The sequence below is a fragment of the Mytilus galloprovincialis genome, chromosome 5 (genome assembly GCF_965363235.1).
Source record: "Mytilus galloprovincialis chromosome 5, xbMytGall1.hap1.1, whole genome shotgun sequence".
Taxonomy (NCBI): Eukaryota; Metazoa; Mollusca; class Bivalvia; order Mytilida; family Mytilidae; genus Mytilus; species Mytilus galloprovincialis.
Window position 1 is genome coordinate 20,728,253 of NC_134842.1, and position 27,410 is coordinate 20,755,662.

General features: G+C 35.4%; 2 protein-coding genes across 2 annotated transcripts; both read right to left on the reverse strand.

Moving 5' to 3' along the window:
- Positions 1 to 768: 768 nt before the first annotated feature.
- Positions 769 to 23,115, reverse strand: LOC143077027 (solute carrier organic anion transporter family member 2B1-like). Its single transcript, XM_076252916.1, has 7 exons — positions 23,066 to 23,115; positions 21,373 to 22,080; positions 6,825 to 6,911; positions 3,530 to 3,721; positions 2,614 to 2,778; positions 1,418 to 1,601; positions 769 to 919 (listed from the first exon to the last, which is right to left on the reverse strand). The coding sequence occupies exons 2-7, from the start codon at positions 22,034 to 22,036 to the stop codon at positions 769 to 771; spliced, it is 1,443 nt and encodes a 480-aa protein (XP_076109031.1). The 5' UTR covers positions 22,037 to 22,080; positions 23,066 to 23,115.
- Positions 23,116 to 24,039: 924 nt separating this feature from the next.
- Positions 24,040 to 27,018, reverse strand: LOC143075370 (uncharacterized). The gene has a single exon (XM_076250763.1). It carries the CDS (start codon positions 26,997 to 26,999, stop codon positions 24,183 to 24,185), a length of 2,817 nt encoding a protein of 938 aa, XP_076106878.1. The 5' UTR covers positions 27,000 to 27,018; the 3' UTR covers positions 24,040 to 24,182.
- Between the last annotated feature and the right edge of the window lie 392 nt (positions 27,019 to 27,410).

The following is a 27,410-nucleotide window of genomic DNA, read 5'->3' on the forward strand; positions in this document are numbered from 1 at the left end:
TCAATAAACTCTGGGTGGTGTTCAAAGTTGTATAGAATACAAACAATGTAACCGTTTTTCAGAAGCCATGTTTCTACTGGACACCGAGATAGTTCTTCATGATGAAGTTTATCAACCCTGTTCCTTATCAAATTTGCAGTCTTTTTGGGATCTCTTCGTGATCGTCTGATCTTCCCTGTTAGTTCTCTTTCTCTTAAAAGTGTATACATATTAAAATTTTGGAGATTCATACTGTTTGTTCTTATGAAATTACTATAATGATGTATGCTATATAGTAAACGTTTTTCTTAGTTTATAAACTTTTTACATTTAGATTATACGTTTACAAGATTAAACTTTAGGATGTTAACGTGCATGTCTCAACGTGTATGCCACGTTTACAAGATAATACGTAGGAGGGTAGGGGGGATTAAAAAACATGTCCGTTAATTTTTTCCCCCACCGGATTTTAACCAGGATGTTAAGTACAAGTTAAGAAGATTAAGAGATTAATCCACTTCAGTTAAGAGGATTATAACCAGGATGTTAAGTACAAGTTAAGAAGATTAAGAGATTAATCCACTTCAGTTAAGAGGATTATAACCCGGATGTTAAGTAGCAGTTAAGAGGATTAAGAGATTAATCCACTTCAGTTAAGAGGATTATAACCAGGATGTTAAGTACCAGTTAAGGGGATTAAGAGATTATAGACCGGATACTACGTCATAGTTAAGAGGCTTAGCTGTGACGTGACTTCCGGTGGGGTTTTGGTGGGGGACTGACCCCATTTCATACTTCTATTACCTGTTGAAAATTTTCTGTACATCCAGCATGGCATGGTGAAAAGTAGTTGGTGTTAAGTGTCTCTGCACACACTGGGAGGTAATTATTACCACAACGGCATTGGTCCATGCAGAGCGAGGAATTAGTGTTCAGATGACTGTTAACAAATTAAAAGACGTTTCTTTAACGGAATGAACTTATGAAAACGAAGTGAGACAGGTTATTTGAAATGGAGAACATATGAAATCATCCTGGATGAAGCAACTAATTATGATTTTTTTTTGTCAATCGCTAATAGGATGAGACCGTTTGATATTCTGAATAGGATCATCAAAAATCAAATTTATGGATATTAATTGAAAAAGATACAAGATCAAAATAAAAAAAAAAAAATTCGTTCACAGCTTGTAGTGAGGGAGGCGATATATTTTGATAGATGCATACCTCATTTTGACTTACCGCGTAGGGGGAAACAGTTAAAGCGCTGTTCCGATGCTTTTGGGTATATTTTATGTCGTTCAATTAATTTTCAATCATGTATTGAGATTCCTTCTTGTCCATTAAATGCTAAGAGAACACCGGTTTGTGTAGGTGCTTTGTGATAATATGTTTTTTGAATTCACTAAATCTAAATAGTTTTTGTCTATATACTTGCATGTTATATCCAATAATGTCTGGCATTGGACAGCCTAGAGACATGTTTACCACATTAGAAATGATATCTAATAATGAAACTAGTATAAGGAACTTTATACAGGTTATAGGAGAAAACTTTTTCCTTGATGTGATAATACCTCCAAATAGTATACCCGCTGATATTGGTATTACTTGTAAAACACCTAAAAACAAATATTTGTTGGTTTAATTGGTTTTTTTTAGTATTTTATTTTTCAATCGTTGATAATTATATTAACACTAAATTTGACCTTAGGTGGACTTAGATATTTTAAGGAAATTTGTATTCATATAGCTCTACAACCGGTTTGGTTCTTATACATTCTCGGCTTTCAAATATTTCACGGTGAATAAGGATATAAGCGAATATCGTCATTTATTGCAAAATATTTTGAATAAAAACGTATTTGTAGTCACATTAATCGTTATATCTTGAAAAAGGAAGTAATCAATGAACTCATTTGGAACCCTATAATAAATATGAACATGACAAACTACAATAACAACATTGATAAAACTACTAAAATTGAGAATGGAAATGGGGAATGTGTCAAAGAGACAACAACCCGACCATATGCACCGAGAAATTCCCGCATCTGGAGGCGTCCTTCAGCTGGCCCCTAAACATATACATACACTAGTTCAGTGACAATGAACGCCATATTAAACTCCAAATTATACACAAGAAACTAAAATTAAAAATAACATCAGACCAAACAAAGGTCAGAGGCTCCTGACATGGGACAGGCGCAAAAATGCGGCGGGGTTATTATACCTCTCCCCCTATACCTCTAGCCATTGTAGAAAAGTAAATGCATAACAATAAGCACATTAAAATTCAGTTCAAGAGAAGTCCGAGTCTGATGTCAGAAGATGTAACTACAGCAAATAAACATAATGACGATAATACATAATGTTGGTTATTTGTGGGGTTCTTATTGCTCAGCCTTCAGTTTTCTATGTTGTGTTTTGTGTACTGTTTAATTTGTTTTTGTTTTTGTCTTGTTTTCCTTATTACACCATAGTGTTGTCGGTTTATTTTCGACTTATGAGTGTCAATGTCCCTTTGGTATATGTCTTCTCTCTTTTAAAGGCATTTTATGAGCAATATCCGATGACATGCACATTTTATGCTAAATTTCAATTCTAAATAGCAATATATAATCTACATATTACCTGTAAGAATACTGGACATCCAACGTTGTTGTCCAAACTGAGTTTCTATATACTTAGGTGTAAAAGCTAGTGCTCCGGCAATGGATAACAGGTCCAGTGAGCCAGACAGATTGATACTCATGTACAATTTGTTTTTCAGAAGACGCGTGATAGTCTTAGAGAACTCTTTAAAAACAATGAAAGAATTGAAATGTACATCAAGTTCAGAATTGCACAGATCGTAAACTCGAAAAAACGTACATTATTCGTACATCAAACATAATTATTCGCGATCTATCGTCACAGAGAAATTGAGCTCATATTATCTTTAAGTGCTTGTTTACACCTTGAGCAACCAATAACAAAACTATTACCGTATGCAAGATGATTGTGTAATATTTTCAACATTAACTTCCATTCTGATCATAGGTTTGAAGATGCCTGTACCAAGTCAGGAATATGACAGTTGTTGTCCATTCGTTTGATGTGTTTTATCATTTGATTATGACATTTGATTAGGGACATTCCGTTTTGGAATTTTCCTTTGAGTATTTTTTTGAAGTTACTTTTTATACCCTGTCAAGGGCACCGATCACATTGCACGTTCAGCCAGGGTAACTCACTCGAACATAATGTTGCAGCCAATTCCATTGGGTGTGTAGGCAAAAGTAATATCTTAGGTTAGCTTGCTTGCTAACTGAACCGTGAAGTTATTCTTAGGTTAGGTAAACTACCCCACTTTAAGAGTAGACTAGTCCGACAGCTAAGCATTCTATCTGTCTGTAGAACTAGCCTATTTCGAAAGGGGGGTAGTTAACCTGACCTAAAATTGACTTCACGGTTCAGCTAACAAACAAGCTAACCAAAGATATTACCTTTGCCTACACACTCAATGGAATCGACTGTAATAATTAATATCTTTAACGTTTTAATTTACCTTTGACGTACGTTGTAAGGATCATTTCAGTTTGGTTGCTTTTTTCGCTTTCATTTCGGAATATTGATTTCTTGTAGTGGTTTGGAAAGAACATAAGTGGTATTCCCGATACTATTGATAGCGTTCCAAACACTATAAAACCAAGCCACCAAGCACCAATCCATCGAGGATCTTTAGAAGACATACTAACTTCTGGCGGGAAAACAGTATTGTAAATATATTTAACGAGTATTGGTCAAGACTTTAAGAAGGCATTTTTGGACAGAGAATTCGTGATTGGTCATTTCTTTCAAAAATGTAAATACAGAAACCTCAAAAGTAAAAAAAGGTATTTACTTTGAAATTCCATCGTCATACCTGCCATCTGTCACTATTTGCTGGGGATTTCCCCCACGGAGGCTCCCAAATTTGAAATTTTTAAAGAGCAATTATGTCCACAATTTTAACAAAACAATTAGTTTTACAATGAATTGAGGCTTATAAAAGTATAAAGAAGCCAAAAAAAAAAAAAAAAAAAAACATTACATCGACGTTACGCACGGTATTGGGTCGCAAGACGTAACATGTACAATTGAAAAATGTGACGCCATATACTAACTTTGACGTTTTGTTATCAACAGCGGAGAGCCTACTGAATCGACGTTTATCAAATAAATACAATAAGCTGGAGAAATATTTCAAAATTTATCATGTATTAGGCAATTAGTAAGGATCGTTTTTATTTTCTGATCTGTAATGAGATGAAAACAAATGCAAATGTTTCCAATTTTATTATGGATAGGATACATAGCAACCTTTAAAAAAAATCTTGCTCCCGGAGGGACACATGAAAACAAAAATATAGCTGAACATTTTTTTGACCACTTATGGTATTTATTTCATAAAAATCGGTCATATATTCAACAATATTTCTTTTTATAAGGATTTTAGTTGAAATGGTTTTTTTTAAAGATTGAACTCACTTTTGTCCAGTATTTGTAATTGTCTGTGCGAGTTTTCAGACTATTTCTCTATCTTTTTAGCAATGATGGTTTTATTTTATAAATACGTATTTATTTAATTCTTTAAAAATTATAAGACCATTGTACCTCGGATTCTAATCGGTTTCTAATATATAAAGGTGTTTTAGATTTGCGTGAAAACTTTTGTCCATAAGAAATTATCCCTCGGCCCATCCCCCCTTTTCCCCATTGTCTATAAAGGGTTTATTCTTATGTTCGTGTGTTTTTTTAATCTGAGTGTTATTTTGATTCAGCAGACCATTTTGGAATGAACATTTCCCTGCATCATTTTAACTGCTTAAACAGTTCGTAAATAGGGGCGATATCTTTTTGCGCCAAAAAGTAACTCATTTGCGCCACAACCTAATCGCGCCAATACTTCTTTTCCGCCACCTAATTTTCAAAACTATAGGTATCATTTGCGCCAATAAAATAATCATTTTATACTGCCAAAATCTGCTTTAAATTTTAATAAATCGAAAATGTATTTTAAACCCATGATATTTGACTTGTATTTGTATTATGATTTTAAGAAAAATGTTTTATTGTCTCTCAAAACTCTTTATAGAGTGGCTCTTGTTGTTAACTTGTGTTTTAAAAAGCTGTATATTTTGTAAGACTTTAATAAAGCGTTGTCTTGTCTTGTCTTGTCTTGCCTTGTCATGATATAATTAAAACATGTACAGGTATGATATAGATAAAAAATATTAACAGGTAAATGTGGCGCAATTTCATTTCATTTATTGGCGCAAATAATACCATCAAAATAAAAGAGAGTGGCGCAATTAATACCTTTTCAAAACTGCAATTGGCGCAAATTGATTCTGCCCGTAAATAGTGTGTATTTGTATAAAAGACGCCACTGTGCAGAAACGTCAAAATGACGCCCTTGGACATAATGCCTAGACAAAGGGAATGCTTTCCGAAAAAAATTGTAAGGTCATCATGTTTGTGAAAACACCCGACTCATTTAGCCATTTGTATGAACTTATAGTTTGTATCTTATAAATATGTTAGTTTTGTATTATAAATGCACATTTAGTATTTATACAACATGTTTCACCTAAGGAATGGACAAACAATACGTTTGGACATAGTGGCTAGACATTCGATTTTTTAAAATTCTGCGCAAGAAAAAGTTTTTTTTTTACATTTGAAACTTTGGAAATGTTTATCTTTTTCAGAACTTTCTATTGAGTGTAGTTTAAATATGATTTTATTACTTTATAGGGATAATAATAAAACTGAAATGTTGATAAACTTTCCGCATAGCACATTAAGACAGGTTCCTCTGCTGAATATTTCGTTGAAGGCTTGCTTCAAATTTCAGCCAATACCAAAAAACGGGTATGATGTTATAATATAAACCTCGTAGGAAGCTGATATACTAAATTTCGCAGATTTTATGTGCAAAATTACAACAGAACATAGAGAAAAATGCATTTTATTTAATTTGAAATATTACGCAATTTTTAACGTAAAAGTAAGATTTGTGTGTTCAATAAAATAAATGTATGGTGCAAAAATTTATAGAATAAGCTTAAAATAAGAAGAACATGTCCGGGCCTTTCTGTGGATATATGAATGTTGGTGATTTCATTTTGTATAGGCAAATGGTTGCTGTTCTTAAATCATATAATAACGTAATTTTAATCGGAACGCAAATACCGTGCGTATAACGTCACTGAATTTAAAGGCCCCCTTGAAGGTTTTTTAGGAGTATGGCAGCCATCTTGCACACAAAAAACCCCATGGACATTTTGAAAACTTGGCAGGTATGTGATGTATGAGAAAAAAAAACAAGATGAATACTTAGTCTATTCAATTCGATTCAATATTCAATGGGAGAAAGAGCACATGAGAGGCGTGGTCCAAATACTAAGACGCCGAGGAACAATAAAAGAGAACACTATGAAAATATTAGAGATACCGATGAAAATTATTAGAGATATATATACCGATGCAAAATATTAGAGACAGGACTGCCAAAAAAAAAACAAAAAAAAAACCAAAGAAAATGTTAGAGTTACCGATTAAAATATTAGAGATATCGTTGAAAATAATCAAGATACCGACGAAAAAATATTATATATACCGTTGAAGAATATTAGATAAGAAATATACCAGAAATATACCAGAAATGTCGGAATGCTCTTGAAAATATTGTAAATATATTAATGTAGTAATACTAGTATGAATCCATTCTAAATTTCTAATATAAACAGTACAATGTAAGAGGGGTACAGTAAATATAAGAGGGGTATGGTATAATGTAAGAAGGGTAATATAGATACCTTGAAGTGTAACATGGATTTGGCTAAAATAACCTCCAAGACCATAACTAATAGCAGGTCCAAGAATAGCTACTGATGATACTACCCCTACAGAACAAGAGAGTAAATCTGATAAGTACTTTTGTTTTGTAAGATATTTTTGTTCTGTTTTGTTTGGGCTTTTTTGTATGATATATTTTCTTTTCTATGTGAATATAAAGATTTTAGTTTCTAAAAACTATGAAATGCCATATATATGAAGAATAGACACCAAGAGCATAACAATGTTTCATGTATATAGGGAATAAACCTAAAAGACACTAATTAATAAAGACAGCAGTAGTATACCGCTGTTAGAAATTCCAAAATCGATTGAGAGAAAACAAAATCCGGGTTATAAACTAAAAACTTATTAACTAGATGGCAAAAATGTTTTTAAACAAGAACTATCTTTAAAAAAGATATCCGACGTATTTAAATTTGAGTATATGTTTAAAACTATCATTTCAATAACCTTCAGAAGCACAAAGATACCATTTAAATAACGTTTTCTCTGTTTGTGTTCAGTATCGTTCAGTATTCCCGGTCCTCGTATCTTTCTGTTTACATTCACCAAAACCCCGCGGAAATCTCACATGCGTAGGTGCGTTCTAAAAGTCATGTACGTTCGTATAACAAAGTTTACATTAAAAATTATATAATTGTCCCGAATAAACAGCTGTCACGGATGCAAAGAGCTATTGGAGAAACAATTATTTTAATAAAAATATAAATCTTTGTAAGATCTAGTTCAAATATTTATAGTTTTTCACTTGCTTTCCATCACGATATAATTAACGAGACGTTTTTGAAAACACAACCAAATCACCCAAAATGACAGCATTTTGTCCAATCACAGAAAGGATTTTCGAGCATGCGTATTCTGTTGCCAGAGTTAAGCGTCCTTAAGTTCAAAGGACACAAACCGAAACTATATCGACTACGTCGGAAAAATTTGAAAATAGTCTTATTTAGAACGTGTTGTAGTCCAGTCAATCTAGCATAAATTTGACCCTAACCCGAAAGTAATTGCAACAAAAGATTTTTAAGTTTTAATCTTTAGCATTATACCCCAAATATACAAAGAAAAAAGTCCCATAAAATCTAACTTGTGGAAGACTTAAAAAATCACCATTTAAAACTCCTATGGAGATTTGCATTGAAAAGGGAGATAACTCTTGCAAAAAAGGCAGAAATATCAAGAAAAATTGATACAAAATTATAACTTTACTGCTTCTATTCATCAGAATATATTGATTCTTGATTTTTTAGCAATCTTTAGAGTATAACAAACAACTCTAAAGGTGTTTTCATATCTTTTATCAAGTTATAATCTAGATTTCGTAATTCATTAGTTGACCATTTATTGAATTTTTCAACATGCCAAGGTAAAGAATCTCAAATTTGATAAAAATAATTAAGCATGTATTCTTTTTTTTTTTTGTGGTTTAAAGTTTTGTTTAGATAAGTAAGTTGCTGAAAAAGTATAATATACAGATATAAACAATACCAAATTTTCACATTATTTTTTCAAAATGGTCACAAAGCTTCAAATTTGCAATTTCTTTAAAATGAAAAATGCATGAAAAAAATAAAACTACCCATAACATTTCGGTTTTGTACATTTCATGAGCAGAAGATTATATAGTTTAGTCAAATACAAACTTATAACCCGATCAAAGTATCATACTTTACATGTATGATGGACGTCAAGTTGGTTACCTATTCCCTATTCCCTATTCGTTACCTATTCCCTATTCCCTATTCGTTACCTATTCGTTACCTATTCCCTATTCCCTATTCGTTACCTATTCGTTACCTATTCCCTATTCCCTATTCGTTACCTATTCCCTATTCCCTATTCGTTACCTATTCGAACAAAGTTTGGAGACTTATTGTTTTTGCTCAGTTCTTATTATTTTTATTATTCTTCTTCTTCCTCTTCTTCCTCTTCTTCCTCTTCTTCTTCCGCCACTTTAAAAATGAACTTGTCCGCAGCATTTCTCCAAAACTACTTAATTGTCAGATTTACTTAGATTTCATAAAATGTTAGACTTATATGTCTAGGTGAGCCATCAATCGTTCATTTGTGCATTGGGGTCTATTAAGGGGTATTTTGAGGGGCATAAAGAAGGGAGGGGTTTACTATAGAACCGTATGGGATTTTATTTTCTAAAATTTTCAAATGAATATAACTCGAAAACTGTAAGTGATAGATACATACAGTCTTCAGAAATGATTAAAGAACAATAAAACAAATCACATGAAATATAGGGGAGTCCCTGGGGGTCATCCCTACCCCCTTCAATTCGAGAATATGCTTTTAACATGTAAACGGTCCAGATCCCCACCCCTAAACCATATATATTCTTGTATGGGACAATAAAACTAATCAAATAAAATTAAATAAAAGTTCCTGGGGGTCACCCCCACCCCGTTCAATTTGAGAATGTACTATTATCTTGTAAACGGTTCAGATCCCCACCCCTAAACCATATATATTCTTGAAAAGAACGATAAAACAAATCAAATGAAATTAAATGGAAGTCCCTGGGGGTCATCCCCACCCCGTTCAATTTTAGAATGTGCTATTATCTTGTAAACGGTCCAGATCTCCACCCATAAACCATATATATTCTTGTAGGGGACAAAAAAATAATCAAATGAAATTAAATGGAAGTTCCTGGGGGTCACCCCACCCCGTTCAATTTGAGAATGTACTATTATCTTGTAAATGGTCCAGATCCCCACCCCTAAACCATATATTGTCTTGTAGGGGACAATAAAACAAATGAAATGAAATAAAAGGAAAGTCCCTAGGGGGTCACCCCACCCCCTCTTGTTTGAAAACTTATAAACGGTCAACATCCCCACCCCTAAACTATATATATTCTTGTAAGGGACAATAAAACTAATCAAATGAAATTAAATGGAAGTTCCTGGGGGTCACCCCACCCCGTTCAATTTGAGAATGTACTATTATCTTGTAAATTGTCCAGATCCCCACCCCTAAACCATATATATTCTTGTAGGGGACAATAAAACAAATGAAATAAAATAAAAGGAAAGTCCCTAGGGAGTCACCCCACCCCCTCTTGTTTGAAAACTTGTAAACGGTCAACATCCCCACCCCTAAACTATATATATTCTTGTAGGGGACAATAAAACTAATCAAATGAAATTAAATGGAAGTTCCTTGGGGTCAACCCCACCCCGTTCAATTTGAGAATGTACTATTATCTTGTAAATGGTCCAGATCCCCACCCCTCAACCATATATGTTCTTGTAGGGGACAATAACACAAATAAAATGAGATAAAAGGGAAGTCCTGAGGGGGTCATCCCACCCCCTCTTGTTTGAAAACTTGTAAACGGTCAACATCTCCACCCCTAAACCATATATATTCTTGTAGGGGACAATAAAACAAATAAAATGAAATGTAGGTAAAGTCCCTGTGGGTCACCACCACCCCCTCCTGTTTGAATACTTGTAAATGGTGGAGATCCCCACCAGTAAGCCATCTATATTCTTGTATGGGACAAAAAATCAAATCAAATGAACATGGGACCATATGAATAGCGAGTTATGGGAGCTTTATTTGGGAGACTTCGTAACAGCATCCTGTTACAATTACTTCTTGTTGTTTATACTCTTATATCTGGTAATAGTTCTAAATTTGTTGAGGTAAAATGATCTTTTTATGACCTATTTATGTGTGTTTGTGCTCAACCGATCCTTTTACTTTATGTTCGATACTCATTTGTTCCTTATTTGATTTTTATACGTTCTACCTTTTAACTGCTTTATGTCCGTATGTTTGAAGATGGATCTTGGTTCGAAGGGATGAAATCACCGTGTTAGCGCTTGCATAAAAAAAGATGTGGTATGATTGCAAATGAGACAACAACCCACAATAGACCAAAATGACACAGAAACTATCAACTATAGGTCAATGTACGGCCTTCAACAATGAGCATAGCCCAAACCGTGTAGTCACCTATAAAAGGCCCAAATATGACAATTTCAAACAATTCAAACAACAAAACTAACGGCCGTATTTCATATACAAAAAAATAAACGGAAAACAAATATGTAACACAAAAACAAACGATAACTACTTAATTTCAGGCTCTTGTCTAGGGACAGGCACATACTAACATAATGTGGTGGGGTTAAACATGTTAGCAGGGTGTACATCGTTTCGGAGCATGCTATTACCTTGTTTAATTCGTTCCATCACTCGCTTATAATTCACTTATAATACGTGTATCATACGTTGCACCTTTTAAAACATGATTTTCAATTGTTTTGTTGTCTCTGGTGGTAGATGTGGGTTTTTAGAAGTGATATAACTCTATAAGCGCATATGTACCCGTTCCAGCGCTCGGATAATACCCTGTTAAATATTCGTTACTTATTCGCTTTTAATACGTTTGTTGTACGTTGCACCTTTTAGAAAAGGATTTTCAATTGTGTTCATATCTCTGGTGGTAATAATGTGTTCTTATAGATGAAATATCCCTATTAGCGCGTATGTACCCGTCCCAGCGCGCCGATAATACCCTGTTACTTATTCGTTCCTTATTCGCTTTTAATGCGCGGGGTAAGTATACGTTGCACCTTGAAATAAATCTTTTTTTAATTGTGTTCATGTCTCTGGTGGTAACAATGTGTTCTTAGAGAAGAAATGACCCTATTAGAGCGCATGTACCCGTCCCAGAGCTCGGTTAATACCCTGTTACCTATTCGTTACCTATTCGTTACCTATTCACTTATAATACGTTTGTTGTACGTTGCACCTTTTAGAAAAGGATTTTCAATTGTGTTCATGTCTCTGGTGGTAACAATGTGTAATTAGAGATGAAATGACCCTATTAGCGTGCATGTACCCGTTCCAGCGCTCGGTTAATACCCTGTTACCTATTCGTTATCTATTCGTTACCTATTCACTTATAATACGTTTGTTGTACGTTGCACCTTTTAGAAAAGGATTTTCAATTGTGTTCATGTCTCTGATGGTAACAATGTGTTCTTAGAGATGAAATGACCCTATAAGCGCATATGTACCCGTTCCAGCGCTCGGTTAATACCCGGTTACCTATTCATTAACTATTCGTTACTTATTCGCTTTAAATACGTTTGTTGTACGTTGCACCTTTTAGAAAAGGATTTTCACTTGTGTTCATGTCTCTGGTGGTAACAATGTGTAATTAGAGATGAAATGACCCTATTAGCGCGCATGTACTCGTTCCAGCGCTCGGTTAATACCCTGTTACCTATTCGTTACCTATTCGTTACCTATTCACTTATAATACGTTTGTTGTACGTTGCACCTTTTAGAAAATGATTCTCAATTGTGTTCATGTCTCTGGTAGTAACAATGTGTAATTAGAGATGAAATGACCCTATTAGCGTGCATGTACCCGTTCCAGCGCTCGGTTAATACCCTGTTACCTATTCGTTACCTATTCACTTATAATACGTTTGTTGTACGTTGCACCTTTTAGAAAAGGATTTTCAATTGTGTTCATGTCTCTGGTGGTAACAATGTGTAATTAGAGATGAAATGACCCTATTAGCGTGCATGTACCCGTTCCAGCGCTCGGTTAATATCCTGTTACCTAATCGTTACCTATTCACTTATAATACGTTTGTTGTACGTTGCACCTTTTAGAAAAGGATTTTCAATTGTGTTCATGTCTCTCGTGGTAACAATGTGTAATTAGAGATGAAATGACCCTATTAGCGTGCATGTACCCGTTCCAGCGCTCAGTTAATACCCTGTTACCTATTCGTTACCTATTCGTTATCTATTCACTTATAATACGTTTGTTGTACGTTGCACCTTTTAGAAAAGGATTTTCAATTGTGTACATGTCTCTGGTGGTAACAATGTGTTCTTAGAGATGAAATGACCTTCTTAGCGCGCATGGACCCGTTCCAGCGCTCGGTTAATACCCTGTTACCTATTCGTTACCTATTCGTTACCTATTCACTTATAATACGTTTGTTGTACGTTGCACCTTTTAGAAAAGGATTTTCAATTGTGTTCATGTCTCTGGTGGTAACAATGTGTTCTTAGAGATGAAATGACCCTATAAGCGCATATGTACCCGTTCCAGCGCTCGGTTAATACCCTGTTACCTATTCATTACCTATTCGTTACTTATTCGCTTTAAATACGTTTGTTGTACGTTGCACCTTTAAGAAAAGGATTTTCACTTGTGTTCATGTCTCTGGTGGTAACAATGTGTAATTAGAGATGAAATGACCCTATTAGCGCGCATGTACTCGTTCCAGCGCTCGGTTAATACCCTGTTACCTATACGTTACCTATTCGTTACCTATTCACTTATAATACGTTTGTTGTACGTTGCACCTTTTAGAAAAGGATTTTCAATTGTGTCCATGTCTCTGGTAGTAACAATGTGTAATTAGAGATGAAATGACCCTATTAGCGTGCATGTACCCGTTCCAGCGCTCGGTTAATACCCTGTTACCTATTCGTTACCTATTCACTTATAATACGTTTGTTGTACGTTGCACCTTTTAGAAAAGGATTTTCAATTGTGTTCATGTCTCTGGTGGTAACAATGTGTAATTAGAGATGAAATGACCCTATTAGCGCGCATGTACTCGTTCCAGCGCTCGGTTAATATCCTGTTACCTATTCGTTACCTATTCACTTATAATACGTTTGTTGTACGTTGCACCTTTTAGAAAAGGATTTTCAATTGTGTCCATGTCTCTGGTAGTAACAATGTGTTCTTAGAGATGAAATGACCTTATTAGCGCGCATGTACGCGTTCCAGCGCTCGGTTAATACCCTGTTACCTATTCGTTACCTATTCGTTACCTATTCACTTATAATACGTTTGTTGTACGTTGCACCTTTTAGAAAAGGATTTTCAATTGTGTTCATGTCTCTGGTGGTAACAATGTGTAATTAGAGATGAAATGACCCTATTAGCGCGCATGTACTCGTTCCAGCGCTCGGTTAATACCCTGTTACCTATTCGTTACCTATTCGTTACCTATTCACTTATAATACGTTTGTTGTACGTTGCACCTTTTAGAAAATGATTTTCAATTGTGTTCATGTCTCTGGTAGTAACAATGTGTAATTAGAGATGAAATGACCCTATTAGCGTGCATGTAGCCGTTCCAGCGCTCGGTTAATACCCTGTTACCTATTCGTTACCTATTCACTTATTATACGTTTGTTGTACGTTGCACCTTTTAGAAAAGGATTTTCAATTGTGTTCATGTCTCTGGTGGTAACAATGTGTAATTAGAGATGAAATGACCCTATTAGCGTGCATGTACCCGTTCCAGCGCTCGGTTAATATCCTGTTACCTATTCGTTTCCTATTCACTTATAATACGTTTGTTGTACGTTGCACCTTTTAGAAAAGGATTTTCAATTGTGTTCATGTCTCTGGTGGTAACAATGTGTTCTTAGAGATGAAATGACTCTATTAGCGCATATGTACCCGTTCCAGCGCTCGGTTAATACCCTGTTACCTATTCGTTACCTATTCGTTACTTATTCGCTGATAATACGTTTGTTGTACGTTGCACCATTTAGAAAAAGATTTTTATTTGTGTTCATGTCTCTGGTGGTAACTATGTGTTTTTAAAGATGAAATGACTCTATTAGCGCAAATGTACCCGTTCCAGCACTCGGCTAATACCTTGTTACCTATTCGTTACTTCTTATTTCAAGGTGCAACGCATAGCACGCGTATTTAAAGCGAATAAGTAACAGGGTATCAGTCGAGCGCTGAAACGGGTACATATGTTCGATTGAGGTTATTTCACCTCTAAGAACCGACAGTTACCACCAGAGACACAAAAATATTTTCTTTTAAAGTGCAACGGATTACACACGTTTTAAAAGCGAAAAAGGAACGAATAAGTAACAGGGTATCACTGAGCGGTGAAATGGGTACATATGCGCTAATAGGGTTTTTTTCAACTCAGATCAGAGAACACATAATTACCACCAGAGACGTGAAAGCAATCGATAATCGATTTATTTCAAGGTGCAAACGTATACAACGCGTATTTAAAGCGAATAAGAAACGAATAAGTAACAGGGTATCAGTCGAGCGCTGAAACGGGTACATATGTTCTATTAGGGTTATTTCACCTCTAAAAACCGACAGTTACCACCAAAGACACAAACATATTTCTTTTTTGTAAAGTGCAACGCATAACACACGTTTTATTTTTTAATTTAAACATATTTATTTATAGTGGATTGGGAAACAAGTTTTGCAACTTACATTTACCCCTTTCCACTTTTAGGGTGCGAGTGCTGCCTTGTAGCGTCATCAGCCTACTCTTTTTCGAAATCTACAAGGGTGTCTTCAACGTGCAAGAGATATGGCTCTCTCTTAACACGGGTCAGCCATTTATCATGCGTCCCCTTCCGACGGACTATCATCGTTTCCTGAAGACCATAGTCGCAAATGGTGTCAAGGGAGAGCCGAAAATTGAGTTCCTGAAATTTTCATCCCGAACGGGAATCGAACCAGGAACCATTGTGTTAGTAGTCCGATGCACTAACCGCTACAACACGTTTTATAAGCGAATAAGAAACGAATAAGTAACAGAGTATCAGTGTTGCGCTGAAACGGGTACATATGCGCTAATAGGGTCTTTTCACTTCAGAGAACACACAATTACCGCCAGAGACATAAAAGCAATAGATAATCGATTTATTCCAAGGTGCAACGTATACCACGCGTATTAAAAGCGAATAAGGAACGATTAAGTAACAAGTAATCAGTCGAGCGCTGAAACGGGTACATGTGTTCTATTAGGGTTATTTCACCTCTTAGAACCGACAGTTACCACCAGAGACACAAAAGTATTTCTTTTTAAAGTGCAACGCATAACACACGTTTTAAAAGCGAATAAGGAACGAATAAGTAACAGGGTATCAGTGTAGCGGTGAAATGAGTACATATGCGCTAATAGGTTTTTTCAACTCAGAGAACACATAATTACCACCATGAAACAACGTATACCACGCGTATTGAAAGCGATTAAGGAACGAATGAGTTACAGGGTATAAACCGAGCGCTGGAACGGGTACATACACGCTAATAGGGTTATTTCATATCCAAGAACACATAGTTACCGACAGAGACAAGAACACAATTGAAAATCATTTTCGAAAATGTTCATTTTTATACAAGCGCTCACCTCTTCGAACCAAGAACCAGATCTTCAAACATACGAATATAAAACATTTAAAAGGTAGAACGTATAAAAATCAAATAATAAACAAATAAGTATCTAACATAAAGCAACAGGATCGGTTGAGCACAAACACATATAAACAGGTCATAAGAAGGTCATTTTACCTCAACAAATTTAGATCTATAACAAGAGATAAGAATATAAACAAGAGTGCACACGCTGAAATGTCTCGTCTTCTTTACTAATCATTGAAAAGAAGTATAAAGTATTAAGTATAAAGTATTAAGTATAAAGCTTTATAACAACTGTCACATAACTTAACATTAACCAAGATAACAAAAACCAAATTGAATGAACCATGAAAATGAGGTTAAGGTCAGATGAAACATGCCAGACAGACATGTAGAGCTAATGTTGCTTTCATACAACAAATAAAGTTGACCTCTTACTTATAGTTTAAGAAAAAAAGACCAAACACAAAAACTTAACACTGGTCAAATAAAACCTGCGCGACTGACATACAGATCATATAATATTTCCATACACCAAATATAGTTGACTTATAGCATATAGTATCAGATAAAAAAAAAAAAACTCAAAAACTTAACTTTGACCACTCAACCATGAAAATGAGGTCAAGGTCAGATGACATCTGCACGCTAGACTTGTACACCTCACAATCATTCCATACAACAAATATAGTAGATCTATTATGTAAAGTATGAGAAAAAGAGACCAAAACACAAAAACTTCACTATAACCACTGAACCGTGAAAATAAGGTCAAGGTCAGATGACACCTGCCAGTTGGACATGGACACCTTACAGTCCTTCCATACACCGAATATACTTGCACTTTTGCTTATAGTATCTGAGATATGGACTTGACCACCAAAACCTAACCTTGTTCACTGATCCATGAAATGAGGTCGAGGTTAAGTGAAAACTGTCTGACGGGCATGAGGACCTTACAAGGTACGCACATACCAAATATAATTATCCTATTACTTAAAATAAGACAGAATTCAACATTACAAAAAATCTTAACTTTATTTTCAAGTGGTCACTATACCATGAAAATGAGATCAAGGACATTTGACATGTGACTGACAGAAACTTCTTAACATGAGGCATCCATATACAAAGTATGAAGCATCCAGTTCTTCCACCTTCTAAAATATAAAGTTTTTAGAAGTTAGCTAACACAGCCGCCGCCGTAGCCGCCGCCGCCGAATCACTATCCCTATGTCGAGCTTTCTGCAACAAAAGTTGCAGGCTCGACAAAAATTAAAAAGGGTGAGGATATCAAAAATTGAATAAGTAACGAATAGGTAACGAATAGGGAATAGAGAATAAATAACGAATAGGTAACGCATAGGGAATAGGGAATAAGTAACGAATAGGTAACAAATAGGGAATAAGTTACGAATAGGTAACGCATAGGGAATAGGGAATAAGTAACGAATAGGTAACAAATAAGTAACAGGGTATTAACCGAGCTCTGGAACGGGTAGATGCACGCTAATATGGTCATTTTATCTCTAAACACAATGTTACCACCAGAGACATAAACACAATTGAAAATCCTTTTCTAAAAGGTGCAACGTACAACAAACGTATTATAAGTGAATAGGTAACGAATAGGTAACGAATAGGTAACAGGGTATTAACCGAGCGCTGGAACGGGTACATGCGCGCTAATAGGGTCATTTCATCTCTAAGAACACATTGTTACCACCAGAGACATGGACACAATTGAAAATCCTTTTCTAAAAGGTGCAACGTACAACAAACGTATTATAAGTGAATAGGTAACAATTAGATAACGAATAGGTAACAGGGTATTAACCGAGCGCTGGAACGGGTACACGCGCGCTAATAGGGTCATTTCATCTCTAAGAAGACATTGTTACCACCAGAGACATGGACACAATTAAAAAAACGATTTATTTCAAGGTGCAACGTATACCCTGCGCATTAAAAGCGAATAAGGAACGAATAAGTAACCGGGTATTATCACAGCGCTGGAACGGGTAATATGCGCTAATAGAGGTATTTCATCTATAAGAACACATTATTACCACAAGAGATATGAACACAATTGAAAATCCGTTTCTTAAAGGTGCAACGTACAACAAACGTATTAAAAGCGAATACGTAACGAATAGGTAACAGGGTATTAACCGAGCGCTGGAACGGGTACATGCACGATAATAAGGTCATTTCATCTCTAATTACACCTTGTTACCACCAGAGACATGAACACAAGTGAAAATCCTTTTCTAAAAGGTGCAACGTACAACAAACGTATTATAAGTGAATAGGTAACGAATAGGTAACGAATAGGTAACAGGGTATTAACCGAGCTCTGGAACGGGTACATGCGCTCTAATAGGGTCATTTCTTCTCTAAGAACACATTGTTACCACCAGAGACATGGACACAATTAAAAAAAGGTTTATTTCAAGGTGCAACGTATACTTACCCCGCGCATTAAAAGCGAATAAGGAACGAATAAGTAACAGGATATTACCCGCGCGCTGGGACGGGTACATACGCGCTAATAGGGATATTTCATCTATAAGAACACATTATTACCACCAGAGATATGAACACAATTGAAAATCCTTTTCTAAAAGGTGCAACGTACAACAAACGTATTAAAAGCGAATAATTAAGTAACGAATATTTAACAGGGTATTATCCGAGCGCTGAAACGGGTACATATGCGCTTATGGAGTTATATCACCTCTAAGATCCCAAATCTACCACCAGAGACAACAAAACAATTGAAAATCATGTTTTAAAAGGTGCAACGTATGATACACGTATTATAAGCGAATTATAAGCGAGTGATGGAACGAATTAAACAAGGTAATAGCATGCTCCGAAACGATGTACACCCTGCTAACATGTTTAACCCCACCACATTATGTTAGTATGTGCCTGTCCCTAGACAAGAGCCTGAAATTAAGTAGTTTTCGTTTGTTTTTGTGTTACATATTTGTTTTCCGTTTATTTTTTTGTATATGAAATACGGCCGTTAGTTTTGTTGTTTGAATTGTTTGAAATTGTCATATCTGGGCCTTTTATAGGTGGCTACACGGTTTGGGCTATGCTCATTGTTGAAGGCCGTACATTGACCTATAGTTGATAGTTTCTGTGTCATTTTGGTCTATTGTGGGTTGTTGTCTCATTGGCAATCATACCTCATCTTTTTGTTTTTATGCAAGCGCTAACACGGTGATTTCATCCCTTCGAACCAAGATCCATCTTCAAACATACGGACATCAAGCAGTTAAAAGGTAGAACGTATAAAAATCAAATAAGGAACAAATGAGTATCGAACATAAAGTAAAAGGATCGGTTGAGCATAAACACATATAAATAGGTCATAAAAAGATCATTTTACCTCAACAAATTTAGAACTATTACCAGATATAAGAGTATAAACAACAAGAAGTAATTGTAACAGGATGCTGTTACGAAGTCTCCCAAATAAAGCTCATATAACTCGTTATTCATATGGTCCCATGTTCATTTGATTTGATTTTTTTGTCCCATACAAGAATATATATGGCTTACTGGTGGGGATCTCCACCTTTTACAAGTATTCAAACAGGAGGAGGTGGTGACCCCCAGGGACTTTACCTACATTTCATTTTATTTGTTTAATTGTCCCCTACAAGAATATATATGGTTTAGGGGTGGGGATCTGGACCATTTACAAGATAATAGTACATTCTCAAATTGAACGGGGTGGGGTGACCCCCAGGAACTTCCATTTAATTTCATTTGATTAGTTTTATTGTCCCTTACAAAAATATATATAGTTTAGGGGTGGGGATGTTGACCGTTTATAAGTTTTCAAACAAGAGGGGGTGGGGTGACCCCCTAGGGACTTTCCTTTTATTTCATTTCATTTGTTTTATTGTCCCCTACAAGACAATATATGGTTTAGGGGTGGGAATCTGGACCATTTACAAGATAATAGTACATTCTCAAATTGAACGGGGTGGGGGTGACCCCCAGGAACTTCCATTTAATTTCATTTGATTATTTTTATTGTCCCCTACAAGAATATATATGGTTTAGGGGTGGGGATCTGGACCGTTTACAAGATAATAGCACATTCTAAAATTGAACGGGGTGGGGATGACCCCCAGGGACTTCCATTTAATTTCATTTGATTTATTTTATCGTCCTTTACAAGAATATATATGGTTTAGGGGTGGGGATCTGAACCGTTTACAAGATAATAGTACATTCTCAAATTGAACGGGGTGGGGGTGACCCCCAGGAACTTTTATTGAATTTCATTTGATTAGTTTTATTGTCCCATACAAGAATATATATGGTTTAGGGGTGGGGATCTGGACCGTTTACAAGTTAAAAGCATATTCTCGAATTGAAGGGGGTAGGGATGACCCCCAGGGACTCCCCTATATTTCATGTGATTTGTTTTATTGTCCTTTAATCATTTCTGAAGACTGCATGTATCTATCACTTACAGTTTTCAAGTTATATTCATTTGAAAATTTTAGAAAATAAAATCCCATAGGGTTCTAAAGTAAACCCCTCCCTTCTTTATGCCCCTCAAAATACCCCTTGATGCACAAATGAACGATTGATGGCTCACCTAGACATATTAGTCTAACATTTTATGAAACCCTAAGTAAATCTGACCAGTAGTTTTGGAGAAATGCTGCGGACAAGTTCATTTTTAAAGTGGCGGAAGAAGAAGAGGAAGAAGAGGAAGAAGAATAATAATAAAAAATAATAAGAACTGAGCAAAAACAATAAGTCTCCAAACTTTGTTCGAATAGGTAACGAATAGGGAATAGGGAATAGGGAACGAATAGGTAACGAATAGGGAATAGGGAATAGGTAACGAATAGGGAATAGGGAATAGGTAACGAATAGGGAATAGGGAATAGGTAACGAATAGGGAATAGGGAATAGGTAACGAATAGGTAACGAATAGGGAATAGGGAATAGGTAACGAATAGGGAATAGGGAATAGGTAAACAACTTGACGTACATTACATAAATTTCGAGAAAAACAACCAAAACTGACCAAAAAAGTCTCATTTTTGCAAGAGTTATCTCCCCTTCCAATGTTAATTTCCATAGGAAATTAACAATGCAGATTTTGAGTTTTCCTCATGTTAGATTTTATGGGACTTTTTTCTGTGTATATAAAGGGCATAATGCTATAGATTAGAACTTAAAATGTTCTGTTGCAATTAGTTTGAGGTTATATCTTAGTTTGACTGGACTATTGTTTTCATACTTATTATTTAAACTGACTAATCACATACCTAAGTAAGCCGCAGTACTGGACTGTTTTACATTGGTGTCGATAAAATCAATTAGGTATGGTTCAACTGGTGATCTCACGATTCCTTGAAGTATCATCCCGGAAGCTATGATTGCCATAGCAACGACTGTATATGGTGTAGAACTTCCAACCCTTGTTATGTCTGAGGTATCCTCACACTGGTCCAGTATTTGGGGAGTTTCTGTACTTGATTGTGAACCCTCTAAGGCGTAAGTGTGGCACAGGTCTTCAGAATGACCATCAACCAAAGAAACATTTTCAAAGGATGTTTCGTTTGATAATTTGAATTCGTATTTTAATGGAGAGGCAAAATATGATATTGAACAAAGATAGGCTGCCAATCCAGCTAATACGTTGGAAATACATAAAGCACGTGGTTTGTGAACTCTCCCGGAAAAGAAACTAGCAAATAATATAAAGGAAAGAAATCCTATATCAAATGCACTTATCAATAATCCACTCTGAGTGCTAGAAAATCCAAATTGTTTCTCTAAAGTTGTTATTTGTGTCGAAACAAAAACTGTTAAAGTACTCGTAAACAAGTTAGATATGGCACAGAAGGCACAAAATACTTTCATACTGGCAAATCTTTGCATACATTGTGGTGAAAACCCGCCGACTCCACATCTAGTTGTAGGTATCATTATGGTTGCCTCAGTCTATAGCTGTCTGTTTCCAACCTGACTTTCTAGTGGAGAAATCGAAAGCAGTCCTAGTTCTTAGTTAATATATGTTGACATGAACAGGCTATTTGATATTGTATTTATATTGTGTCATATGTTGTCATGTTAATGTTATATTTAACATTGCCATAAAAGCGGGAGGTTTGGCATGCCACAAAACCAGGTTCAACCCACCATTTTTCTCTTAAATGTCTTGTACCAAGTCAGAAATGGCCATTGTTATATTATAGTTCGTTTCTGTGTGTGTTACATTTTAATGTTGTGTTTATGTTGTGTCGTTGTTCTCTTATATTTGATGCGTTTCCCTCAGTGTTAGTTTGTAACCCGGATTTGTTTTTTTCTCAATCGATTTATTTCAAACAGCGGTATACTACTGTTGCCTTTATTCATAGATCAAAAAACTTTTTCGTTTAATGTAAATGTATGTTTACTTGTTTTTGCCAAATGTCTTTTTGACTGATTTAAGCTTTTTCAATTGATATTTTATATTTTTGGTCTTTTTATGTTGAAATGTTACAGTACTGTCTAGGGTTAGGGACGGTTTTGTTTTATTATTACATTTAAACCCACTGCATTGTATGCACCTGTCCTAAGTCAGGAGCATGTTTAGTAGTTGTAGTGTGTTGATGTGGATCACACAATCACAAAAATAATGAACTCAGAGGGAAATCTAATCGGAAAGTCCTTAATCACATGGCAAAGTCAAATGACAAAACAAATCAATAACGAATGGACAAGAACTGTCATATTCCTGACTTGGTACAGGCATTTTCAAATGAAGAAAATGTGGATTAAACCTGGTTTTATAGCGCTAAACCTCTCACTTTGGTGACAGTCTCATCAAATTCCGCTATATTTACAATGATGCGTGAACTAAACAGACATAATAAATAAAATAAGTGTTTCTTGCTTCTCGTTTTTATACAGATTATACCATTGTCTGATCTCATTTAAAAAGAAGTATATTATTAAATTAACAATATTACTCACGTAGTTCCAAATATTTACCTCTTTTGACTAGGTATAAAATTGAAGTATATGATAAAGACTCAAAAGGATGATAATATATCATATACATAATGTAATCATGGTAAGAACGTGACGATTACAGCATTTCATTATTTTAAGTTATTATCTCATTATTTATTGACAAACACAACACTTAATTTGTAGTTGTAAATCATAAGAACTTATCAACGTCCACTCTGTTTTTGTAAATGTATTTCTGCTTGTATCAATCTGACGTCTAAACTAAAGAAAGTAGTCATAGACGGATCCAGGGGGGGGGGGGGGGTGCTGGGGGGCCCGGTCCCCCCTTTCGTGGGAAAAATTTGGTTGATTATATAGGGAATCACTGAAGCGTGACTGGAACGGCCCCCCCTTAGGTCAGTCAGCGGCCCTCCCCCCCCCCTTAGGAAAAGTTCTGGATCCGCCACTGGTAGTAATCGTTTGTTGATGAGGTTCGTAATTGTTTCTCAGTTGTCTTTTTAATACAGAACAGATTACGCCGTTGATTTTACCGTTTGAATCGTTGTAAACTAGTAATTTATGGGTCCCTTTATATCTTGTTGTTCAGTGTGAACCAATGATCCCTGTTGAAAGTACTTTGACCTATAATGGTTTACTTTTATAAATTTCGACTTGGATGGAGAGCTGTCTCATTAACACTCATGTACCATATATCTTCTTATATTTATTTTCCCGCCATCCATTTCAAGATAAAAGAAAAAAAGTATCTCGAAAAGGATTTGTTTGACCTATCAATATATTCAGCTTGTTTTGTTGCTACTAATGCCCCTACTTATATAAATAGTTTTGATTTTGAATTCTAGATTTTTTTCAATTTCACATTATAAGTAATTGGGCCTTTAACTGTTTAATATTTATTTAATCCTTAGAAAAAAATCTAAAAACAAATGTGCTACCTAGTATAAAAGGTAAACATCAAAATATATATCATTGCAGATTTTATTTTTATATGGTCCAATACAAATAAATACATAAGCACGTTTCATATGTTATATCCCTAAACCTTGATATAGCTCCATGCATATATATATATATATACACACAATACTTCTCCTTTAAACATAACAATGAATTTGTTCTATTCTCCTGTATGTAGTTTTTCATGTCGCTTCAGATATATTTTCTGCTTGAAGATTTTGTTACATACGGGACATTCTAAAGATTCTCCTTTGCCATGAGACCGTTCGTGTGTCTTCAAACTAGCATTAAACCGGAACGTTTTCTCACACGTAGAACATTTATACGGTTTACTGTCAGAGTGAATCATCAAATGTGTCCTTAGTGACGAATTGCCCACGAAGGCTTTCCCGCAAAACTCACAAACATATGGCTTCTCACCCGTATGTGACCGTTCGTGAATTTGAAAATTGGTCTTGAAATTAAATCCTCTCTGACAAACATTGCAATTAAAAGGTTTATTATCAGAATGGATGCGCTCATGCACGTGTAGGGATCCAACCAGGTAAAATCCTTTATTACAAATTGTACATTTGTGTGGTCTGTCACCCTTGTGAACTCTCATGTGAGTTTCAAATTCACTTTTAGTGCTAAATCCCTTTTTACAGAGAGAACAAATGAAAGGTTTCACTTTTCTGTGTGTAACCTCATGTAGTTTTAATTTATATTTTGTGCAAAATCCCTTTTCACAAACGCTACATTTAAGCGGTTTATTCTTTGTATGTACAAATTTATGATATTTCATTTCTATTTTGCTCTTAAAACCTTTATTACATACCGGACAGGTAAAAGGCCGTTCTCCGCTATGTATTCTCTCGTGAAGCTTACAACTAAAGCTGCTAGCAAACATTTTATGACATACAATGCACTCATGGCGTTTTTCTCCCATATGTATTTTTTCATGTCTTTTCCAGTTCGCTCTCCATGTGAATTCCTTATTACATATAGAACATTGGAAAGGTTTCGCACCAGTATGTAATTGTTCGTGTTGTAACAACGCATTCACAGAGGAATAGCTCTTGTCACAAAAGGAGCACTTTGTTGAAGTACGCGTGTGTACAACTTCATGTTTTGTTAATTGAATATTTGTAAGAAAACCCATACTACATGTCTTACATCGGAACGGAAGTTTACTATTGTGTATTTTTGTGTGCCTACGGAGACTGTCCTTTAATCTAAAACTTCTAGAACAAATAGAACAAGAATAAGGTTTTTCCCCCGAATGTATCCCTTGATGTAATAGCATTGTTCCAAGTCCGGCAAATGATTTATCACATACACTACAGTTATACGGCTTCTCACCAGTATGGATTCTGTCATGGTTTCTTAACTCACCTTTAGAACCAAAACTTTTGCTACATATTGCACAAGAATGTGGTTTCTCGCGAGAATGATCATGAATTTTGACGTGACTATTTAACTGTTCTTTCAATTTGAACGGTTTATGGCAGACGTGACATGGAAAAGGCCGGAGGTCAGAATGGGTTGTCTTGTGTCGAATTAATTTAGCTTTTGTTTTGAAACCTTTGTCACAATTCAAACACTGGAAAGGTCTTGCCTTGCTATGTGATAATTTGTGTGCCCTCAGGTTGGTCTTGCAACTGAAGGTTTTGTCGCAAACATTACACTCAAATGGCCTTTCACCTGTATGTGTTCTGCAGTGAATTTTTAAGCTAGATGCATTTGGAAACTTTTTATCGCAAATGGTACAACTATATACAGCTTCTCCAGAGCACATTCTTTCGTGGGATAAGCAATGGCTGTTATGGTTGAAACCCTTCTTACACACCTTGCAAGAAAACGGAAAGCTGTCAGAATGGATTATTGCATGAGTTTTCAGCTGACGTTTATCACGAAATGTCTTTTCACAGATTTGGCAATTAAACGGCCTAAGAGCCATGTGTGTTTTTTCGTGTATCTTGAATGCATTTCTTCTTGTAAACCGCTTAGAGCACGTGGAACATTCATAAGGTCGTTCGCCAGTATGAGTTCTTTGGTGGTCTCTTCTTTGTTCTTGTGTTTTGTATGCTTTATCACAGAAATCGCATATGAATGGCTTTTCACCGGAATGAATTCTTTCATGTGCTTCAAGTTTAGATGCACAAGTGAACATTTTACTGCATGTGGAACACTTTAAACCACCTTTTCCAGAACACATCAGTTCATGAGCTTTATGGTGACTTTTAACATTGAATGCTTTCTTGCATACCTTGCACACATACTGTAAACTTTTAGAATGCATACGTTCATGATTACCAATTGAAGATTTATCAAGTAACGTTTTATTACATATTGGACACGAAAAAGTTTTAGTTTCACTATGTGTCTTCTTTAGCTTTTTAGTTTCACTTTGTGTCTTCGTTTGCTTTTTAGTTTCACTTTGTGTCTTCTTTAGCTTTTTAGTTTCACTTTGTGTCTTCGTTTGCTTTTTAGTTTCACTTTGTGTCTTCGTTTGCTTTTTAGTTTCACTATGTGTCTTCGTTTGCTTTTTAGTTTCACTTTGTGTTTTCGTTTGCTTTTTAGTTTCACTTTGTGTCTTCGTTTGCTTTTTAGTTTCACTATATGTCGTCTTTTGTTTTTTAGTTTCACTTTGTGTCTTTGTTAGCTTTTTAGTTTCACCTCGTGTCTTCGTTTGCTTTTCAGTCTCACTCTGTGTCTTCTTTTGATTTTTAGTTTCACTATATGTTTCCTTGTGCCTATTGGTTTCATAATGCGTCTCTTTGTGCTCTTTATGTTCACTAAGTGCCTGTTTGCGTCTCTTAATTTCACTGTGTGTCGCCTTGTGCTTCGTAGTTTCACCATGTGTATCCATGTGTTTCTTCAAGTTTTCTTTTGAAGCAAACCATTTACCACAATCGGAACATTTGGCAAGGATTTTTCTACCATTGGCACATGTCTTTTCTTGATTAGACACAAGTAAGTGTGTTCCTTCCGTCATCTCTGTAACAAGACAATAAGAATTAGAATAATATGCAAGACTTGTGTGTGGTTTGCTAGCAATAAATAGTTTAGGCAAATTCAAAACCAGAAACAATGACATATTCAGAAAAGTATAAAGGCTTGGAGGATAGAATACATTTAATTGTGTTTCTTTCTAAAAAGTGAAGGAATGTTGATTATATATAGCATGTATAGTACGTAGCAGGTGCAACCATACATTTTCCCTTTCAACATTGAGTTTAACTAAAATAAGCTAACAACGTGCCACTTACAGCTAAACATAAGTTCATGCAAGGCATGACTTTTTTACTCTTTTATGCTGGATATCGAAAAAGATATGAGATATTCATCCAGGACACAAAATAAGTACAAATGTCCTGCACATTAAAACTACACAACAAGCAAAGGA

Excerpts from the sequence above, each read along its gene's own strand:
- LOC143077027 (XM_076252916.1), bottom strand. The coding sequence starts at position 22,036 with ATGATACCTACAACTAGATGTGGAGTCGGCGGGTTTTCACCACAATGT. Across the intron at positions 6,912-21,372 it reads CAGTACTGCGGCTTACTTAG|GGGTAGTATCATCAGTAGCT; the intron begins GTATGTGATTAG and ends CTTGTTCTGTAG. Across the intron at positions 920-1,417 it reads GACATTATTGGATATAACAT|TCATCTGAACACTAATTCCT; the intron begins GCAAGTATATAG and ends ATTTGTTAACAG.
- LOC143075370 (XM_076250763.1), bottom strand. The coding sequence starts at position 26,999 with ATGACGGAAGGAACACACTTACTTGTGTCTAATCAAGAAAAGACATGT.